This window comes from Carassius auratus, chromosome 1, assembly GCF_003368295.1.
Source record: "Carassius auratus strain Wakin chromosome 1, ASM336829v1, whole genome shotgun sequence".
In the NCBI taxonomy this organism is placed as follows: Eukaryota; Metazoa; Chordata; class Actinopteri; order Cypriniformes; family Cyprinidae; genus Carassius; species Carassius auratus.
In genome coordinates this window covers 14,867,646-14,890,147 of record NC_039243.1, presented here as the reverse complement: position 1 = coordinate 14,890,147, position 22,502 = coordinate 14,867,646, and the positions used below count along the sequence as shown (strand labels likewise).

Below are 22,502 nucleotides of genomic sequence, written 5' to 3'. Positions count from 1 at the left end.
ATCTTGCAACATACTTTGTTCTGGACATTATTTTATTTTTGCACATATCAAAACAGCTTTATTTTCAAGCTGTTCTCCGAGTGGAGATAGCCAGCAAAGTGCACAGCAGCCCCACACAGGAGTCCCTCATGTGAATCTCAAAGCACTTTTGACTCATAGGTCAGCTCCCATGTCACGCCTCAGAGGTTAGACAGCTAAAGATAGACCTCACAACTTTCACCATCACAAGAGAGAAGGAAGTGCACATTGCGCTTAAAGGGATAGTTCACCCAAAAATGAAAATTGGATGTTTATTTGCTTACCCCGAGGACATCCAAGATGTAGGTGACTTTGTTTCTTCAGTAGAACACAAACGAAGATTTTTAACACAACACTTGCAGTCTGTTAGTCTTATAATGGATGTGAATGGGAACCACAACTAAAACATAAAATAATAATAATTTAAAAAACATACACAAAACCAAATTAAAGCGATTGTCTGTGCAAGAAACTGAGCAATATGGAACATTGACACTCCCAGTTGAGAATGAAGATATAGTGTCAATGATCCACTTGAGAGATAGATGGCGCTAATACACTTTTAAGTCTGTGATCCGCCATAAAGCAAGAAGAAGAAGACACCTCACATGCTTGCTGCCATAGACAGTAAAAGAAATGGACACAGCGACCCCATTGGAACTCAACTGAGACAATTGAAGCCCATTTTTAGCGTTTTTTAGCACTTCCGTTTCTGACGCGCAGACTCAAACGAAGCTTGACGACGTCAGCAACCTGTCTGACAGATGTAAATGTTCTAGTAGCTGTGCGTGCAAACTGCCATCGTTAATCTTGCAGAGACTGCGAGCTTGAGCGGGGAGTTCTTTGGCGTGAGTGAGCAGGAGTAAGTATTCTGATTAATTATTTTGTATAGTATTTTCAAATGTAACGCCAGTACGCCATATTAAGTTAATTCTCTGCAAGCTTCTCCTCCTGTCTGTACGGTAATGCGACAGAGAGTCGAGAGGTTATGACGCAATCGTTAGCCTATTTTTTACAAAAACTGTTTCTACGGGGCCATAATGTAACATAGAAGGTAATGGAGCCCTTTATACATTGTCGTGTATCTTTAGAAATAAATAATGGACAAACGGAGTCTTTAAACGCCTCAGATGTAAAGTTATTCGCTGTCAAAGTGACGCCAAAATGAATGGGAGTCAGTGGGGGAATGCTTACGCAAGTGAAGTTCTGCTACAAGATGGCAGCACGCAGCCGACTTCAACTTCCGGTCGACTTCCTTGCTGCCTGCTTGCTGCTGAGGATGTGCTCAGGAGAGTTCTAACAGTTCGGACATTGCGTGAATCAGAGGTAAAAAAATAAAAAAAAAGATATAAATACTGTACAGCTTCTTGCACAGACAGATCGTTTTGTGTATTTACACTTCAGTGTATTGTCACAAGCTGCAGGGTTTAATTTAGTTTTGTTTGTGAATATATATATATATATAATTTTATTTTTTTTAGCTGTGATTCCCATTCACCTCCATTATAAGGCTGACAGACTGCAACAGTTTGTGTTAAAAATCTTTGTTTGTGTTCTACTGAAGAAACAAAGTCACCTACATCTTGGATGTCATGGGGGTAAGCAGAAAACATCAAATTTTCATTTTTGGGTGAACTATCCCTTCAATTATAAAAGCTCATTTCCTGTAGACAGTAAACAGAGATTGTGCCAAATGAACATTAACTGATTCTTTACTTTGTTTGTTGTCTTTGTTTTTGGTAAGTGGTTTTAAAGAGCAGTGATTTATTGCTTCAAAACAAAACCAGAAAATCAAATTGTCGTTAAAGTAAAGCATCATCCATCAATATAAGATCAAAAAAAGTGTGAAAGCCTGTTGACTCGTAGCGGACTGTGTTCAGAGTACGATCACACACCATCCTGCCAAGCCCACCCAGTTGTCAAGAGCCTTTAGATGTTTGGATATTTTATCTATGATCTCCACCACCAGTTTGGGAACAGGGCACAGTCAGGGTCAATCCACATAGACAAAACACACAGCAAATGTGAGCTGCCTCTCAGTACAGGCTTAAGTGCTTAGGATCATTCAGTACTGACACTTTGTCCTCTGTCACTTTTATAACTAGCAAATGTTCACAGTAGCACTGCAGAAGAATACACTGGAGGCAGCATTAGAAAAAAATGGTTTCCTTGAGAAAAACAATATCCCTTATTTTGAATTTCCTTCACATAGTTTTATTATTGTTTTTGTTTGTTTGCTTGTTTTACTTTTGTTTTTTCATATTTGTTTTCTGCCCTCCATACTGTGATGTGGAGTGGAAACATAAATTATATATATATAGGTCATAATGAGAGAGATTGTTTATCATTGTCGATATATGTACTGTAGATTGACTATATAGTTTTTTCAAAAGTGTGTAGCACGGGGCTGTTGTTAAGCATGAATGAAGCATAAAACTGATTTAAAAGAAATGTGTTATTCTGAAGGTCAAAGGTCCTTTGTCAAAAGAGTAGAAATTTTGTTTCCACCTTCAGTAGTTCATCTAAACATTTCACTGTGTCAAATGGTAATTCCATGTCTTAAAATTTCAGAATTTATATTCTCTTTTAAGTAGACTATCTTCAATTACGCCACCATATATAAGCATTGTCAAGTTATTTTCCAGTTCTTTTACGCGTTCCCTCTTCCTAAATCTTCTGTGAAGGCATTTGTCAGAGGATGACAAACGTGAAAGGAGATACATGGATTAGCATAGCAGTTTCCAGCCTGATGTCATGCCTGCTGTAATCAATTAGCAATGGTTATCTTGTCCCTCATGCTCCGAAATCCCTGTTCGCTGTCTTCTGTGTCAAAGGAATGTTATCCTGTCTTACCCAAACACCAGATGCCCCAGTCAGTCCACAGATACTACAGCTGGAGATTTTATCTCTAGTTTCCATCACATCTTCTATTATCTCTCGTTTAAGTGGGTGTTGTATGTAATTTTTTGTATTAACATTTTACTAAGAGTCTAATCTCGGCGTTCTAAGTAATTTAAAACTTTTTTCAAGCCCACGCCACATTTATTTTTATTGTTATAATCCTTTTAACTGTGATGAAATCCAGTGTTATATGACTATATACGTCATATTCAATTAAATTCAAGTTTATTTGTATAGCGCTTTTCGCAATTGTCGCAAAGCAGCTTGACAGGAAATTAAGTTTAAGCAATATGTTTAGTAGTAGCTTGTCAGTGGTGACTGTCAAATCGATGTACATATGGCAGAAATGTAAGCTACATTAAGTTAATGACATAATCAAACAGAATATGAACACTATTAACAGCAATGATTATGTGTTGCAATCAAACTTGTAGCAAAATTTGATAGTTTATATTGTTTCAGGGTTGGCATCATCTGAAGTCGTCTGAGGGGTTTGCATCATCTCTTCTCAGGTGTTCGGTTGTCTCAGGTCTTTGAAAGGGCTGGATTCAGACTGAAGCTTGTGCAATTCATAGTTACCATGGGATGTCAATCCCGTGGCAGAAACAGAGAAACAAATAGAGACATAATTAGTGTGGCTGCTGTTACAACCAAGCAAAAATGATTTGTTCAACCCAAGCTAAGAAATAATAATGTGCATTTGATCAGATATAACTGCAGTACACGATTATGAGATGCATTATTTTAATGCTTGGCCAAAGAGATGTGTCTAGATTTAAACAGAGAGAGTATGTCTGAACCCCAAACATTATCAGGATGGCTATTCCAGAGTTCGGAAGCCAAATGTGAAAAAGCTCTACCTGCTTTAGTGGACTTTTCTATCCTAGGTACTACCAAAAAGTCCAGAGTTTTGCAACCTTAGGGAGTGTGATGGATTGTAGCATAGTAGAAGACTAGGTAGGTAGGTACACAGGAGCTAAACCATTAAGGGCCTTGTAGGTAAGTAATAATATTTTGTTACTGACACAGAATTGAATAGGTAGCCAGTGCAGAGACTTTAAAATTGGGGTAGTATGATCATATTTTTTCGACCTGGTAAGGACTCTAGCCACTGCATTTTGGACTATATGTAGCTTGTTTATTGGAGATGCAGGACAACCACCTCGAAGTGCATTACAGTAGTCCAGTGTAGAGGTCATGAATGCATGCACTAGCTTTTCTGCATCGGAAACAGCTTGGCAGTGTTTCTAAGATGGAAAAATGCTGTTTTTGTAACATAAGAAATATGATTTTCAAAAGACAAGTTGCGGTCTAAAATAGCACCCAGATTTTTGCCTGTTGAGGAAATAAAAGTGCATCCATCTAGTTGCAAATTGTAATCCAAGAGATTCTGTGTAGTGCTATCTATCTTATCGGAATTCAGTTGGAGAAAATGATTGGTCATCCAATTTTCTTCCCATTTCTTTGGGTGTGATGAATGGAGCTGAAGTACTGAAGTACTGTGCTAAATAAAAAAAAAACGTAGTTTGTTTTGGTTATTTTCTGAGTTTACGGATATGCTCGACCCAGATTTTAGAGCCTGTCTCTAGCTAGGCATACTGTTTTTCCGCGCAATTCTAAAAACTTCCAAGTTAATTTTTCTCATTGCGCTCAAGACTATGAGTTTCTTTCTTGAGAGAGTGGGTATTACTGTTGTACCATGGCGCAGTACGTTTTTCTGTAACCTTTTTCAATTTGATGGGGGCAACAGCTTCTAATGTATTAGAAAAGATAATGCCCATGTTGCTAGTCACTTCGTCTAGTTCATATTTGTTTATGGGTACACAGAGCAGTTGAGATAAATCAGGCAGTTTATTTGTGAATCTGTCTTTGGTGGCTGGAACAACAGTTCTTCCTGGACGATAATGCGGAGCCATACAGTTACTATCTGTAATAACGCAGCATGCACAATACAAGAAAATGGTCTTTCATAATAACTTTGAGGTATGATCTCTGTATCAGTAAGATCAATTCCATGCATAATTAAATCTAGCACATGATCAAAACGATGAGTGGGCCTGGTGATGTTTTGCTTGACTCCAAAATTTATTAGGTCAGTAAACGCAAGTCCTAATGCATCATTTGTATTATCAACGTTAATGTAAAATTTTAGTGCTTTATCAACATTTACCAGTAGGTCTGAGAGGAAATCTGCAAATTCTTTAAGGAAATCTGTAAATGACCCTGGCGGTCTATACACAGTAGGTGTTGGGCCAATAGACTATGCCATCGTCCATCGCCGATGGCTGATAGACATCATGATGTTGTGGGGGTATCGTATCATGATACCTTTTTAAGTTTCACTATCACTTCCTAGATTCGTGATCGCACATACTCTATTTATACTATAGAGTGGCAGTACTTACCACACATTTTACAAGATTATATGTTTGTCAGTGTTTTTCTGCAAATCATTTGCCATCATCCCCAATAATCTCTCCTTACACCGTGTCTACACTGGATGTGAAAGTTGTCGCATGGCACCACGCCTCGTTCAGCTATGGACTGTCTACACTGGACGCAAAAAAGCGACCATTGAAAATCATTTGAAATTTGTGTCAGCACGTCATAAACAGCAGGAGCTGGCAGGAGTTTACTGTCAGGGATTTGTGGTGTCATGCCATGCAGCTTCCAGTGTAGACCGCATCACTGATTATACTGAGTTCTATTGACTGATCTATATAAAATGAATCTCTATTATAGATAAGTGATTCTATAGTATTTTGTCGCATATCAACGTGCTGTGCTGCTCGCATCCGGTGTATATAGTTGGATTCACGGTTCAGGCACAACCCCTAACTCCACTCAAACAACCCCCCCCCCCCCCCCCCCCCCCCCCAAATTACGGGAATTAAAAGTGTCAGCAATCATAATAAAATGAAATTAACATTTATCATTTTCATGGCAAAGTTACTTAAATTGGTCTTTCCGATCCTAAATTAGCCAGATTTGTCTTTATTTCTTTTTAAATTAATTTGTCTTGAAAAGTAGGACAAAGATGAATTTGAAACTACATATAAATAATTTTAAAAGCTGTTGTGTGGTTTATATATCAAATAGTGTAATTCAAAACCTACGTGCATATGGTCAAGTCTTGTTACATGTCAGCAAGGCACTTGTAAAAACTTTAAGCAAAGGATTGAACTCCTGCTATGAGGTCAGAAAGGTGAGTTGGTTGGAGCTAAGGTCATGGTGGTGTTTTGTGGGAATACCAAGAGGTCATGTGCCAAGTCATATTGAATTACTCTTGGAATCCATGCATCAGTTTTCAACCCACAACAAAATTTGTGGAGAGGAATGAAAAACTCCATATTGCCCCAAGGTTTTAGATCAGTGGTTCTCAAATGGTTTCACTTTTTGGACTTTGACTGGCAAAATGCTAAAATAGTTTAGCATTTATAAATAAGCAAAAAAATGCCCAAAGTCAAACAAAGAATATATTATTTGTTTATTGCTCATTTATAAGTGTCTCAGAAGCCAGTAACTCACTAAATAAACACATTGTGGTCAGCACAAACCAAAGTGAACCTGTATGTATTCTGGATAATATTTTCCTTTACCTTTGTAGGTTTTTGAGGGTGTGGGTTAGTCACATAACCTCTCCATGTTGACATCTACCTAGTTCGACTTGATTCTAACAAGTCACAGTTACATTTTCATCAAAATACAGTAGAATAGGTTGCACACATGGCCTTCAATGTCAATAACAAAAAATATGGAAATTGTTCTCTCCCTCATAAAAGTTGATGGGCCTTTTTTATATCCTAGCAATACATAATTACATGGTTAGGTGCATTTTATTTTTGACCTTTAGGAAGGTTTTTTTTTTTTTGCTGCCTTGAGCCCTATCATTTTAGGGTCATGGCCCACCACCAATTGAAACCACTGCTTCAGATTCTGTGCATCTCTAGAGATACCCATCCCTTGCTCCGGGGGATGCTATTCAACGTAGAGGAAGTATAATTATTAATATATATTCACACCAGCTTATAGAGGATGTAGAGAGCCTACCAATAACAATTTACAGTCATTCAGTGTGCTTGAGTAATTCTGTGGCTTTATTCACTATAATAAATATTCCTTGATGTCAGAGCATGTTAGTGCTTCCATTTAGAGGAAAACAGATTGATGCATTGGACATATAACAGCAGTATACTTGTTTTATGAGTATTTTCATGTGTGTGGGTCTGTCTTTCATTCTATGTACATTCAGCTATGACTGTCTGCCATTTGGGAAGCTCTTTCTCTCTGGATTTGCTGCCAAACTCATAATTAGAAATACCTTGACTTGTCTCATCACCAGTAAGAACTGACAACCTTTATTCTAATTGTTTGTCTCTCTCATGTAGAAAATTAGCAAAGCAAGCAGTTCTTGAAAACGGGCATGACAACTTAATAGAGATGGATGTGTTCCCTCCCGTGTGCCACGAGGGCGGCTATGGGGACGGGTATGTGCTCCTGAGTCTTCTCTTGGTGCCAGCTGCTGATGCCAAGCCCAACACTGAGCCAACCAAAGTGCTAAATCTCCAGAACCCCCACCCCCACCCCCACCCCAACCCAGATACCCCCAAACAGAAGGCCATTGCTCAGCCAACCAAATGGCCAGAGTCCCATACTGAGCCAACCGAATTTAGACAAAGCAGTCATGCACTGGCCCAACCTTTTATTGTATATCTCTTCCCTTGTTCGGTTAGCCAATGACTGCAAATTATCAAGAGGCACTTGATTGGCAGCCACTTCTGACACTGGTACTTGCTTAAGAATAATTGCTCGAAATTAAGTTGCAATAAAAATCCACTAATATGCTAATCGATTCGCCACTTGCATAAATCAAGTTACACAGCCTTTAATATTTTAATTTGACTAATTCTTTAATTGATATTCCTGCATTACTGGATTAAATCATGACTGCCTTGCACAGCATCTTGGCTTTGATTGGGTTGATTGATAATGTTAGAGTAAAAGTGAGTTGGCAGCAACTGTTTACTGCACTAAAACAAGAGCACAGTTTCTCTTTCTCTGTCTCTATCTCTCTCTGTCGCTGCATTAGAATGCAGAGACATTGTCGAACTGTCTCGCTAATTGGATTTAGTGCTCAGTGTTATTTGATATCGCAGCTCGAATCATCTGTTTGTTCCATTGTTCAGAGTCTTCATGGGTCATTCTGTCAACATAAAGAATGCAATCGAACAGACAACCATGCAGTTTTAGAGAATTGCTTATCTATGGAAGCTTGTGAGATGTTTTGTTTAACAAACGGAAGGGATTTCATGCGGTGGAAGAGTGTTATTATGTCTAGGCCTTTAATGTAGACTGGGGATAGTTTTTTCACTTTTTTAACTACAGTAAATATTTTTCAGATTTGTTTTTGACAGTTAATTCTGTATAGGCGCATACCTATCTGACGTTTTGACTACGAAAAAAAGAGCTATAAAAACTACTACTGTTATTTCCCCAGAAAAAAATTTGATAAATAATTATTGTCATCAAATAAGTATATTTGGCAGCTGGCCATTATTAGTTTTCAGTTTTTTTTTAGCTAAATTTAAACAATTAAACTAAAATAAAACACAATTTATGGAGAAAAAAATTATTGACAATTAAAAATTAAAATCTGTTTCCAGTTTTCAGTGTTTTGGTTAAAATCTCATCGTATGACTGTCTTAGATGATTTATCTATTATATGTAATATTTATTAACTTATATTAATATATATATATATATATATATATATATATATATATATATATATATATATATATATAATCACATAGGAGTATATAATATTATTTAAATGATCTGTGAATTTGAAACCAGCATACAAAACACCTGCACAAACAAAATGTATTTATGTGTTTGGACTTGTTTCAAAACCTTACTTTTATAGTCCTGGTTTCCCATATGTCTACAGTCCTACACATGGGATAATGGGATCTTAAATGCTAAAAATAATGATGTTTTATTTTTTTCCTCTTCTGCTGAGGAAACAGTACCGTTGGTGATTTTTAATTAGAAAAAGCTTTTTCTCCACCTCTCAAGTGCAATCAAATTATTCCAGATTTACAGTGGAAAGTGCCACTCACACTCAGATGCACCCAACGTTTCTCATTTCTCCACTTTCATTTGGACAAAGAAACACAGCAGGCTAAAGGGAAGTCAAACACAAGGTCTTTGATTGAGATGTGTTCGGTAAAGGTTGAGAAGTGAAGAGGGCTAGATTTTCACTGTGGTGTTCAAGCTAACAGAAAGGGCCGGCTTTATAAATGTTCTGGTAATATCTGCCCAGCTTAATTACCACATGCCAAGGGCTTCAGTTAACCAATCATTCTTTAAGTGCCAATCAGCAGGAGAGGGTGACACTAGCTTAGCGGGAGATGTACAGGAGCAAGGCATTTTAGGAGGGCTGTACGCCTCACTTCCTGTACTGCGCCCCGCTCTATGAGCAATCAGTGCTGCTGCAACTATTCATTTAAACTCCTTTAGAGTTAATACACCAAGCTTTCCATGAATAGAATATGCGATTGTTAAATGCTATAATCATCTGATTTTATGAACTGTATCAGATGTTACAGGTTCTTGGCATTAATCTTTATTGCCTAAAGCTGTTCAATGCAAAATGAAAAGAAAATACTTTAAAAATGTGTATCTTTTAAAACGAGAAATAGATGTTCATTGCTTTTCTCTTTCTGTCTCTCTCCATTTTTCTCTCTTTCAGGCACTTTCTCTTTAAGACAGGCACTGGCACCACTCCTCTGTTCAGCACGGCCACGCCAGGCTACACCATGGCCACGGGGGGAGTCTACTCGCCCCCCACACGGCCCCTGCCCCGCAACACACTGTCTCGCAGCGCTTTCAAATTCAAGAAGTCCCCCAAGTACTGCTCATGGAGGTGCACGGCCCTCAGCGCCATGGCTGTCTCCATACTGCTCTCTGTACTGCTCTGTTACTGCATTGGTAGGTGAAATCCTTGATGCTTTAAAGTATAGATGGTTGATTAATGAAGTCGACTAGTCTTATATATTTCTATATATTTTTTATATGGAGTTATTTTTATTTTTCAATTTATATTCTGAGTTTAATTGAGCTTTTAAGACAACATTTTTAAGACCGACTAGTCATTCACGCAACCCTAAAAGGGAGGGCATCATGTCCCCCTAACCACTTTGCCTTATATATTCAGAATTTTTACTACCACTTGATTTTTAAGTAAGTTTATGAAGCTATAATTTCATTCAGGTTACCTCTAGCAAGCCTGCAAAATGTTATAATGGCTGTGGAGTACTATTTAAAAATCAACTGCTTTGTCAATTCCATTGCCATGGAAACCACTGCTAATTTTTGTCTATTACTCAGTCACCTGCACAGTGGTCCTTGTAGCCTTTGTTGCCATAGTAGCAGAATGGGGCCACGTCGACGGACAAACATTTATTCTCCTGTTGCGTCGTCATGGTTTTAAGTTCGCTTTCATTTAGTATTTATCACATACTGTGTGCCAAATGTAGACAGCCTTGTTTAAGCGTCCTCTCTGAATGGAGCCAGTTGTTTCCTCATTCCATACAAATGTCACGCTGATGAGAGGATTTGTGGAAGGCCTGTAGAGATGCTGTTTTGCACCGTGAGGTGGGCTGGTTTGTCTCAAAGGCAAGATGGTTCTGTTGAACCGCATGGGAGAGACAATGATACAGCAGGCATTGGACATCTGTTTATTTTTCTCCAGTCGTTCTTCTGCTACAATATGAGTGTTCTTTACTCCCAACCATTTTTATAATGGTTCTGTTGCTGAAGAGAGAAGGGAAGCACATAGAGAGAGAAAGCGAGGAGAGAGAGAGAGGGAGGTATAACAGGCTTTCTGTTATATGGTGGCTCTCACAGATATATTCCAAAATAGAACTGGAAATTTTTGTTCTTCTGTAAGCTTAAGGAAAAAGAAATGTCAGTTATCCATTTCAGACTGTTATATGTGGTTGAATCAGACAAAAACCTCCAAAACGTGTCATATTTCAATCCAAAATCAAAAGAAAAAAATTTACTATTTTGCATAAAGATTCTGTTATTAAAATGATTCTTACTTCTTCCTGAAAACCCCCCTGTAACACAAAAACACCAGATTCTAATCATATATTCTGCATTATAAGTACTGTTGTCACATAAAAAAATAAGATCTAAAATGAATAGGTAAATATCATTGTAAATGTGGTGCTGAATTACATTTATATATTAATTTTAACTGAGAAACAAAGATGAATACATTAAATAGTGCATGATCATCATTACTGCATTATATGATATTGGTAACACTTTACAATAACATTACAATAACACTTTTCAATACTTATTATTGTTATTTAACTAACATTAACATTTCCTACAGTCTTTATTAATCTTTGTTAATGCTAGTAAATAAATGTACACATGTTCCTTGTTAGTTCATGAGAACATTATAGACCAAAGTACACTGGTTTCACAAAAATAAAGTAACAGAACACCTAATGGACGTGCCATATGATCCAGTCAACTGCACTTAAAGGACAAAATTAGCAGAAATTGTCACATTCACATGAAAGGTTTCACCTCTTAGCGATCAGACACAGAGGACACACAAAGACAGGCATGATTCAGTACAATTCGTTGTATTGATGACGTCAAGACTGGCCTCCAAAGTCAATAAGAGGAAATGAAGTGCCCTCCTTTTCCTTTCTCAGTGCAATATTGCTCCAAACCTATTCAGTGCTGTAGAGATCCAGCAGCCCTCTTTTATCATAAAGTCATAAAGGGATGAGAGGACAGCATCAGTGAGTCCCTTTTACATCCAAATAGGAATGCATTTGTTCAGTCAGTGGCCTTTCATTATTGTCCGCTTTTGTGTCACGTTGAGAGAAGTCATTTGTAGTTCCATTTTTCACTGTTGGGATTGACAAGATGTACTGTATTAAAGCCTGCGCAGCGTTAGAGCTGTGTTCGACAGGTTTAAAGAAAGCAGTTGAATTCTCTGTGTGATCAGCAACCAAGAGTGGCTGAATAACAAAAGCTAATTTTTCTCTTTAGAGAGAAAGCCAAATCCATTTCGGAGTTAATTATTGCACTGTATTCGAGACAGTACAGCAGCTTCCAGAGAGCTATTTACTGACACTCCACAGCCAGGTCTGCTGCTTTTGTCAATACAGCTGCTAATAGAGCAGAGATCGCAACCATCTAGAGAGACTGAAAGCCAACAAGATTACAGAGTTTTCACCCAGGGTCACAAAATAATTGGTCCATAATGGCCATCTCTTTCATTCTGTGTCTTTGTTGTCTTAGATGTGCACTGGCCTTATGAAATAATATCAGCTTAGTTGGGCTGTATGCAAATTAAAAAGTTTGTGGAAAGAAATGCATCATGTGACTTTTTGAATTGTTGTTTGTTTTTTTAAGTCCGATCTTGGCAGAAAGTTGTTAGTTGAAGATAGCATTTGTACCATGTCTTGCTTACAAGCAGCGGGGTGTTGCTGGCCAGACCCTCAGCAGCTCTGATCATTACTGCATTTTAAGATTCCTGAAGATGCACTCAGCAGGACATTCAAGAGCATCACAGAAATTATGGAAATATATGGAGAGCTAATCATGACAGTGCCCTGTAGGGGCTAAACATTAACAAGCCTGAAAACAGATTCCTTCTCACTTTCTTTTTATCTGTGGCTGTTCCTCGTCCCGTCCCAGCTTTCATTATCAGACCTCATTATCCCTCTGAATTTGCGTTCCAAAACCTGTTATTTCAAATGACTGATGCTATGGGTATACACAATGGAACATTGTTACTGCACTCTTTCTTCCTGTTCAAGATGTTTTCACAAATGGGCTTGCCAATAGATTTACCAAATGAGTTTTCATTTACTAAATGACTTCTGTTCCTCCCAAATTACTTCACAGAATTAATAAAGTTTAGGTTAATAATAAGTTAGACCTACTTAAAGAGTTTGACAATCCTTAACCATCGCTACTTAAATCTGAGGAATTAACTGTTATCTGAAAAACAAGCCTATATTTAAACATAGGCCAGATTTTCCAAAGGAGAATGCAAAATTATATTGTCTTTCAAGGCAGCGTACTTGAATATTGTCCACCTGCAGAGCCCTAGAATCACACATTATTAACTGAGATATTATATGCGTTTTTGTTTATCATCCCTTTTCTTTCTGCTTTTAGCACAATGGGATTATTCCCAGCTAACAAAATTATATTATAAGAACATTTTGCCCATTCATAATAAGTATGTTTTCTGAACCAGATTACAAAAAATATATATAAAAAAAAAAAACTTTTTTTATTATTATTATTTATGTGAACAGTAAGGGAACATTTAATTGTATCATTGATCATTTAATGTATTTGTGCTACATTGTGTTTTGAGAACATTGTTAAAGACCAGATGATAATAGAAAAGAGAAACAGGGCTGATGTTCTATTTGCGTTATTAGAAGGACATTTGTTCATAACTTTGAGAGAACAGAGCTAGAATGTTATATGATGTTCCGAGAACACTCCGTTGGGGCTCCAACCAATATGCAGTACATTTATGCTTTCGTTATTTTAAGCTATTTGAAAAGTTCCCCTGTGTAGCATATGCACTTAATACTAAGAATTATAATTGGGATTATTATATAAAATCATAATAGGAATTTATGAGTCTTCTTAAAACTGCTGTTTGGCCACTTCAACATCTGAATAGTGGAGGCTAAACAAATCAATTTATAAATTAGAGTATATTATGCTGCAACAGTAAATTGATTTAATACTTGTAAATTGTCCTATCTGGTTGGGTTAAACAGACTATGCAAAAAGTGCAGTTAAAAGGTATCCTAACGAATGGCCTCTCTGACTAGTTGTGTGTATTACAAAAAGAGAGGGAACTGTAATATTTGATTCATAAAGCATTACAACAAGATGCACATCCATGCAGTTATCAAGTAAACACAGTGGAACATTCACTGTAAACTTCTGTAAAAGCTGATGACGTGATTGTTTGTCTGCAGGTGGATGCCGCTTTAATTATGCACAAGAATGCATTATATTTTGAGTAACATGAGTTCAATGTATGCAGCGTCTTGGTCTCACTGTGTCTCACACTGTCAGCATTGCAGATGGAGAACATATCCTCCTCTTTGGTTTCACACAGCAAACAATGCCTTGCTCGCTATGTGTCAGCAGCTCTTCCAGCTACTAAGAAAACCCAGAGCCTTTTCTCTGTCAGTCCCATCTGGTGTGTCAGACCCCAGCCATCTCCGCTAAGCCCACACCCACACAACAAGACAGACAGAGAACGGGGAAATCAGGTTTCTCTTTCTCTCTGTCCTTGTTCAACAGGGGTTATATAGCCACATAGAGATTTTTAATGAACACTCGATCAATACCACATCCTCTGAGGATGGCTTTAATACAGGATGGAAGTTCACCCAGATGCCACAAACATGTTGAGAGGATCCTCTGACCACCACTAAAATCTCACTAGAACGACAGGTTAACTGAGTAGACCTGAGACCAGATTTTTTGACTCACTTAACTGCTCCCTGAGCTTCTTGAAAAGAGAGTTCTGAGGCAAGACTGATGCAGCACAAGTCCTGATGGAAGGCCATCATGCCATCATATGCCTTTCCAGCAGTTTTCATTTCACAGTTGTTGACTAGGAGAAAGTCCTTTTTTAATCCTAAGAAGTTAAGCTGTCCACTGTTCTTTAGAATAACTTTGCACTTCCTGCATATACTTTGTTTTTACAATCATCTGCTAGAAACTACAGAGACTACTGACCTGATCTCTGAATCAGTATGTAACATTGACTATTTATTTAGCGAAACCGAAATAAATATCATATTAAATTATTTCTGCATTCATGAGCAAAGCATGACTTTACCACCAAAACATCCATACACCCTCCCTCAACGATTCCCTTTTTTAAAAATAAAGTGATGCACATGGTAAGTAAGTTCCAACTTCTGAACAGAGTGCCGATGGCCTCTCCACCTTGCTTCTAGCATTGAGGCCAAAAGCTGGAGAAACTCATAAAGGGCCCCCAGTGGACCAAACACCAGCCAAAGGAAGCATGGCATGCCAAGATTTCCTCAGTACTGTTTTAAAAGATGGAGACGCTGTTCATAAATACTTCACAGCTTTTCACACCTCTGAAAAGCATTTTACATTTAGGCACAGCCAAGCACAGTTTTTCATTCGGTCTCTGTCTCGACGAATGAGTAGTGACACACTGGAGAAAATATTAACTCAGTCTTTCCACAGTGCTCTCTTATTTTCACAGTCAAGCGAGCTGCTTTGTCCTCCCACTTATGTTTTTCACTAAATGATTTTAGAATAATTAATGGTCTGAGTAATTTTTTATTTTTTTTTATCTGTTGTGTACCTTGTTAAACCTGAATTCGAAAAAGCAAGTTTTGATTGGCATTGATGAAATTTCTGAATGTATTTTTTCATAAATAGGCATACAAAAATGTAGCTTTGGTGCCTTGCAAAAAGTGATTGTAAATAAGGACAGTGAGAGTTTGAGGTAATTTATGTGGGTGATTTGGAAATGCTCAGGGGACAGGCTGTCAGCAGCTCTACTCACAACAACACCCTGAGGGATGGAAGGACATTTGGTTTTGGCCTTGATTTATTGCTGCAGAAAGTCTTTTTTATTCATTGGCGTGTCTCTCTCGCAGTTAAATGCGACGGTTCACGTTTGCTTTTTCAGTTTTGTTGGTGTTGCTTGCTGTTGTTTTTCTCCCACTAGTTCTGAAAATAGTTCCTCGTTGAGTCACAGAAAGACAGTTTCCCCATCCTCTTGCTAATGATCATAAGTGACATACAGTGAGAAATATGGAGCTGTATTTTAAGATTAAGAGTCAAAGAGTCCTCGATAGCATTGCGAGTCCCACTGGTTACATAACCGCCAATCCTGCCTCATATAAGTTGCCTTGCATTTAGTTAACTGTAAATCTTACCACTCTGCATGTGAACCCTGCCCTGGTGAAAACTCATTCTTCCTGCTTCCTCTCTTATTCATTCATTCTGCATACACCTGAGGCAGTAGCGGCCCACTTCCAAACTGATCAGGCATTGTGCTTCCCTCCATTGCCCTCTCTCTCTCGCTCTCCCTCTCTCTCCTCACCCCATGTAGAATTGGTCTTTCTCTGAAGCCTGCTTTATCATTCATCGCTCCATTCCCAAGCCTCATCAACAAAGCGATCCACCTCCCATGATCTCGCCCACCTTTAGCTGTTTTAGCACTCGCGAGACAACGGAGGGAAAGAAAATGAGGGAAAAAACCTAACAGCCAATTTACATTCTTTGTCAGCTGAGAGAACTAGACGCGTTTTTACTTTGCACTTGGCGCATTTGTATTCTAATAGCCTGGATGTGTTCCATACACATGCATGATTGTTCCCGAATACCCTGCGGCTCTTAGATCCATGCGTGCCCATAAATGTATTTTTCTTTTTTAGATTATTTATTCATCCACACTAGTTCCAGTTTCAGATGAATCCAACTTTCCAATTAACAAAAAAAGAATCTGATAGAGAGGTGAGAAACTTGTCACTAGCATATTCGTTTCTCGTTTACGATGCCGAAAGTTAATAGAGTAGCCTGCTCAAAAGAGAGTCGGCGAGCAGCTCAATCAGATCAGCAGGGGGTGGCTGTCTTTCTGTCAGAGAAGTCAATACCACCCACTCTTCCGTGACCCCCTGCTTGGGCTAAGGCCAGAGTGCTGGACATCGGCTGCTCCATGAACTGGCTCACCCAGCGGGTATCTAATTTAATGAGAGAAAGAGAGAGAGAGAGGACCAGTCAGAAAGATATAGAGTGAGTTTGGAGCATGAGCTTAAGGAATGTTATAAGCCAATTACTGCTCAAATACTTTAATGAAACTCTCTCACACCTCAACTCTTCTATACACTCTCTCATTAGCGTTCCATGTCATTGGAGCTCTTTTGTCGTATAATGTTACAGCGAGCTGGAGAGCTTTATCTGCTCGTTTCAGGAATACAAGAGAAAGCCTACGTTTCCAGATAACAAGCACACATAAGAAACGTTACACACGCAAGTAAACACACACAAATACTCCAGCACAGAGAGAAGGAGAATGATTTATGTGGGGAGGTTGTGTGTGCGTGCTCTGGGGGCATGAAGAGACCCAGTGGGGGTTGTTGGCAGGTCTAAATTACCTTTATTAGAGCCAGCGTCTGCAGCTAACACTGCTGTTACTCAGAGAGAGGATCAGCCTGTCCCCTCAGAGCAGCCCACCTCAGTACAGCTACCACACACACCTACATACAACGACTCATATGCAGTATCTCCTATGAGATTTTCATAATAATGCAAGACAAAACCATCTAATGATATGACAAATCACAGGGACATCACAATTACCACTAGATTAAGGCTGTATATAGCATTGTAGTTAAATTGTTCAGCCAAACATGAAAATATGTTTTTTTTTCACTGTCATGTTGATTCAAACTTGCTGCAAAATGAATAACCTACCTATTCCTCCATTACAACTATGAAGCAGAATTAGTTTATCAACCCCTTGACATTTCGCTGTATTTCCTCTCAGTTTACAACTAAACTGGTTCCCGATATAAGGATCAGTCCCCATTATGGCTTAGTTCCTACAGTATCCTACATATTGTACACTATCCTGTATGACCTTTCCAAGCATGCTCTTTAGATGAATCACCAGAGAAACAAATCATGCTCAAATGGGTGCTGATTCACCAAGGTCGTCATTCTGCCCACAGGGACCGTTTGCAGAATCCGTGAAAGAACGTTTGGCAAAGCCACTCTGAAATGTAGCCAGTTGTGTTTCTAGCCACACCTGAGCTGAACCCCGTGTCACAGATATATACAGACTAAGTGTGATTTCTGAACCCTTGGATTTCACACATGGTTTGGTAAGAACATTCAGACATTCCAGGAACAAGTGAAAAGAGACAGCCAAAGCAGCTGTTTAAACAGATTACTCCGCAGCACAGCCACACAGTCTTTCCAGTCACTAAAACCAAATTCATCAGCTGAGGCTACTCTGGTTTCTATATTTTATTGTTTTAACTTAAATACTTGATGAACAAATTGGTATTGTCACTTGACACAAAACAATGACTGTATAAAGAGTTCCTCTGAGTAATGCACAAACAAATTAATTCAAGACACGTAGCTATATTCTTCTTCAAAAAAAGGTCATTATAGAGGGTAGATTACGTAACATCTCTCTGATTAGCTTCTTTATTTTTTTTTTGACAATGTTTATTAGAGTTTATTTTTAAAGTTGCCTTGTAGCTAAAATTGCGACTGACTTTTCTTCACTACTGTGACATATTTCCATTTGAAACAGCTTTTCAGGGGTGGGAAAGTAGAGGGGTTCTTGATTTTTGTCCATTGGGAATTGACTGGATTGTTAGTTTACTGTCTCTTGTTAATTTAAGCGATTGTTTTATGTGAGTGACAGGTTGCTGGAGGAGAGGGACTAAAACTCGTCGGGCCATAAGACAGTTTTATTGTCCTGTGCCTGTTTACACATCATCAAGGAAGAGATGTTGTTGCGAGGGGCTATTGACTTTGATTTTTATTAAAGATTAGAGATTATGAAGAAAAAAATAATGATGTGCATGAATAATTTAAAATAAATACTGCAGTATTCCATTAAAACAATATATAAAAAAATATTTTATTGGCTTTAGTGGCTTTGTGAATTGTTTTAATAATTTAATTATTAATCTTTAGCATGTAACTTCTCCCACTTATTTTATGATGCTTGAATATATGTAGATATTACATGGCTTAAGTACAAGATGTCCTGTTACTTTTCAAAGGGATTAAACTACAATTATCCTGGCAGACAATAAAGATCCCCAGACATTGAAGGAGGGTCCGAAGTCATATACAGGAGCCAGAATATCATAGAAACTTGGGGGTGAAGGTGACTTGGGCCAGCATCATCATAGCAGCTCATTTACAGGGGCAAACTTTTTTTTATATTGATTGCATTACAGGGTTTCCACTTCATTGCATCCTGTTGCTTCATTCTTCATTCTCTCTCCACAGCCATGCATCTCTTTGGATTGAATTGGCAGCTTCAAGAGACTGAGGGCTATGCTTTTGAGAACGGCCAGGTCAAATCTGACACCACGGCAACCAACGCAGTTACTGCCCTGTCTACCGAGAACAGTAAGGGTCAAACGCACACATACCCACTCACGCACTGATGCATAATATGGCACTGGCACAATCTGTTCAAGCCCCTTCACCAGCATGAAACACATTTGCATTTAGTAAACAGACTGGAGAACACACACACAGTAATAGGCTAAAGAAAATTACCAAACAGACTCACTCCTACACAACTACACCTCTAGGACCCTCCGCTATGAAGACCCGCACTCCCTTAAATAAACATAACTCGAGCTAAACAAACACCCCCACACCCCCAGTCACAAACACTCCCACACACAAATGGAAATCACACACTCCAAAACCATTTTCTTTGCACCATGCCATCTTTCCTGGCACTCGGATGTGCGTTTCAGTGATCTGTGATGAGTATAAATCTCAAATAAGTGTTTGTGAGAGGAACAGGCTTACATTCCTCAGCATTTAGACGCTAGTCTTACGATAGCAGAGCGGCTGCTTTGATGTGTCGGCTGACACGGCTGTTGCAGACATGTCTGGGAAACACGAAGATTAGCCAAAAAGCACATTTAGGTGAAAATAATGAGTTCAAAGAATAGTGTGTTTTAATGGGAGAACATGAGAGGGCTGTGTGTGTGCAGAATGCACAATAAATGAGTTTGTGAGATTGTCTGGGCCTTTCAAGCCATGAAGCCAAATAGTGACAATTGTGAAATGCCCTGGCATTCTACCCAGAATCTCTCTTTCTTTATCTTTCACTCTTGAAAGTAGGATTCACTCTGTCCTTAATATTAACTGTCACACAAACCTACTGACCAGTGAAATGGAGTGCCATTTTTACAAGCACTCAGAAACACACGTCAGCTATGCTCAAAAAGCAACTGAAATGGCTGTCAGTCATGTTTTACATTGCTAATTTCAGCTCCATTCATGCTTAGTTTGGTTAGAAATGGAAAAACAAATGGACTTAAACTTTCAGCACTATTTCTGGACTATTATTTCTCTCAACAATGAACTTAAAGGAGCTGGTTTAAATCGACTAAAAGATTCAAGAGTTCTTGAATAAGAATTGCACTTGAGGCAAAGTGACATAAGATTTGTAAGATTTTAATTTGATAAATTAATGAAAAAATATCTTCCACCAGAGGAAGAAAAATAACCTTGTTTTCCTTATGAATTAAGTTACATTTTCTTTCCCATTGGCAGGTATTTGTTCTTGCTTAAAAAAAAAAAAAAAAAACATTTTTCATTAAAAATAATAATAATAATAATATCAGAAAACAAAACTTCTCATCTTACATTATTTTATTTCTCAAGTGGATCGTGTCATACAGTGCAATTGTGTTTTATTCATGTAGAGTTTCAGTTTTTTTTTTTTTTAAGATCCTGATCATGTCACTGTATTTTCTCCAGATCCGCTCTCATCAGTTTTGTGGTCTGCTCATGACCCAGATGCTGCGTTCTATGCTCAGTTAAAAATTGAAAGCCATTGTCGGTTAATTAAGATTTGCCGGAAGAACTTGCACTTCGAATTGTTTATTAAATAACATTGTCAATTGTGAAAAGACATGACAGTGTTATAGAAGTCACTGTCTTTGATGTTTACTGTCACTATGGTTTCTGCTGTGAGAATTGAACAGAGGGCTGATTTCGGTTATTCGTTCATTCAGACAGTATTCAGTTCACTTCTGTGAGCTGTAAGGGGTCCTGAACACCTGTTGAGATAAAATGGTGCAAGTAAATATGGCTATCAGTCCCAAACATTGACTGCCACTGATGCACAGTACATGCATCACACAAAAGAAAGTGCTAACTTAACAAATACATTCACTGATACATGCCTGCCAGAGATTGTATTAAGTCTGTCACTCGTAACACACAGAAAGTAAGGTCAAATCTCTGGTGGTAAGTTTCATCTGAATTAGAAATAAAACATGAAAAATGTAACAGAAATGTTATTTATTTAAATATATGTTCTATTTTTAATCTCCATAGTCAAGTGGCAGAGCACCTTGAGGGCATTCTGTCTGCCTTTGCTGGCACATTTACATATTTTAAAAGGTTTTTAAATATTATAAATTTTAAATAAAATGCAACATTGGAGTTCCCATAGTAAAAACTCCATTAGTTTTCTCCAAAGGGAAAGTGATTGTTTTTAATGCTAACTTAAAAAAAAAAACTTTAAATTCAGACCTGTTGTGAGCTCCGAGTTTGATGGTATATGCTTTTTTTAAGCCATCTGTTGTCATTATTTCAGCTTATTTTTTAAAATAATCATGTGCAGATGTACAGAAAATTCCACAAATGTATATATGCACATTTTGTTATAAACAAAAAAAACATTTGATATTTCACCATCTTTTAAAATTAGAGTGTCATTTCCAATGCCTCATGGGATTGTAGTTCTTTCCTTCATTAAAGCCATTATGTACACAGTTCAATACCGCTGTCTTTTGCCCTATTTGCTTCAAATCAAAGTTTGTAATTTTGTAATTCACCTTATAGCTGGCTGGCTTGTTACATGGCGTGTAATGCTTTAACAAAACATTAAAAAAAAATAATAATAAAAAAAAAAATCCCTATAGGAAAAATGAATAGAAAAAAATACCAGGACCAAGGCTGCTGAAAAAGTGGGCGGGCACTAATGCACACTACATACATCTGTGCTTTACAGGAACAAGTGAGATTTCTCTGTGGGCAGAGCAAAGTGGTGGCAGATTAAGAGAAGAGCTCACATTAAAATTCAAGAGATGATTTTGGTTTGTCAACTCAGTGTAAGGCACTTATGATTAACAGCATATGCTAAATACCAAAAACAATGAGAAATAAATAACCTCACAGAAACAGACGCTATCGTTTTCTCCCACCCACCAGCAGGTGTATTCCCACAAGGTCTCCCTCACTTAAGTACTAATTCAAGCACTCAGACACGGGGACACACACTCATGCTGTGAAGATGGATGGCCATATGTTTGAAGGCCATTATGATGATGCCCCTTACAGTAATGTGTTTGTTCTTGAGGTGATGGACGTGTCCACGCTTGCAGTGATGGAGCATTAGATTAGGGCATTTCAGCATCAGCTATAAGACATTTTCAGTCTCTATAATGTCTATTTGTCATCAGCAGAGTTAAGAAATTGGATGTGCTTTTATCAATTGGTCATAAATTGTGCTAAATTGATTGTGATGCAGTTCTATAGGCGTCTGTGGCTGTTTAGTTATACAGCAAGTGGAAGTCATTCATCTCCCCCTAAGCAGCAGTGACACAATCAGGTTACATTTATTTGAGCAGAATTTGCATTCAGCGTAGTCAGTCTTTCCTAGCGCTAGCCCCCACCTCGCTTTTTTCCCTTTCTCATTGAAAGAAATAAAAATGTGTATGCCACTGGGTGCA

At 38.1% G+C, this 22,502-nt stretch overlaps 1 protein-coding gene across 9 annotated transcripts in view; it reads left to right on the top strand.

Moving 5' to 3' along the window:
- The window catches only part of LOC113079453 (teneurin-3), a 148,034-nt gene that overhangs the window by 52,542 nt on the left and 72,990 nt on the right, over positions 1-22,502 (top strand). For 5 of the 9 annotated variants that reach the window (XM_026251857.1, XM_026251746.1, XM_026251792.1 and 2 more), the window contains exons 4-6: positions 7,308-7,406; positions 9,674-9,912; positions 19,024-19,146. In XM_026251857.1, coding sequence (XP_026107642.1) covers positions 7,308-7,406; positions 9,674-9,912; positions 19,024-19,146 — 461 coding nt within the window. The remainder of the gene's footprint in view (positions 1-7,307; positions 7,407-9,673; positions 9,913-19,023; positions 19,147-22,502) is intronic. The other 4 variants (XM_026252034.1, XM_026252230.1, XM_026252096.1 and 1 more) reach the window with 1 other exon arrangement.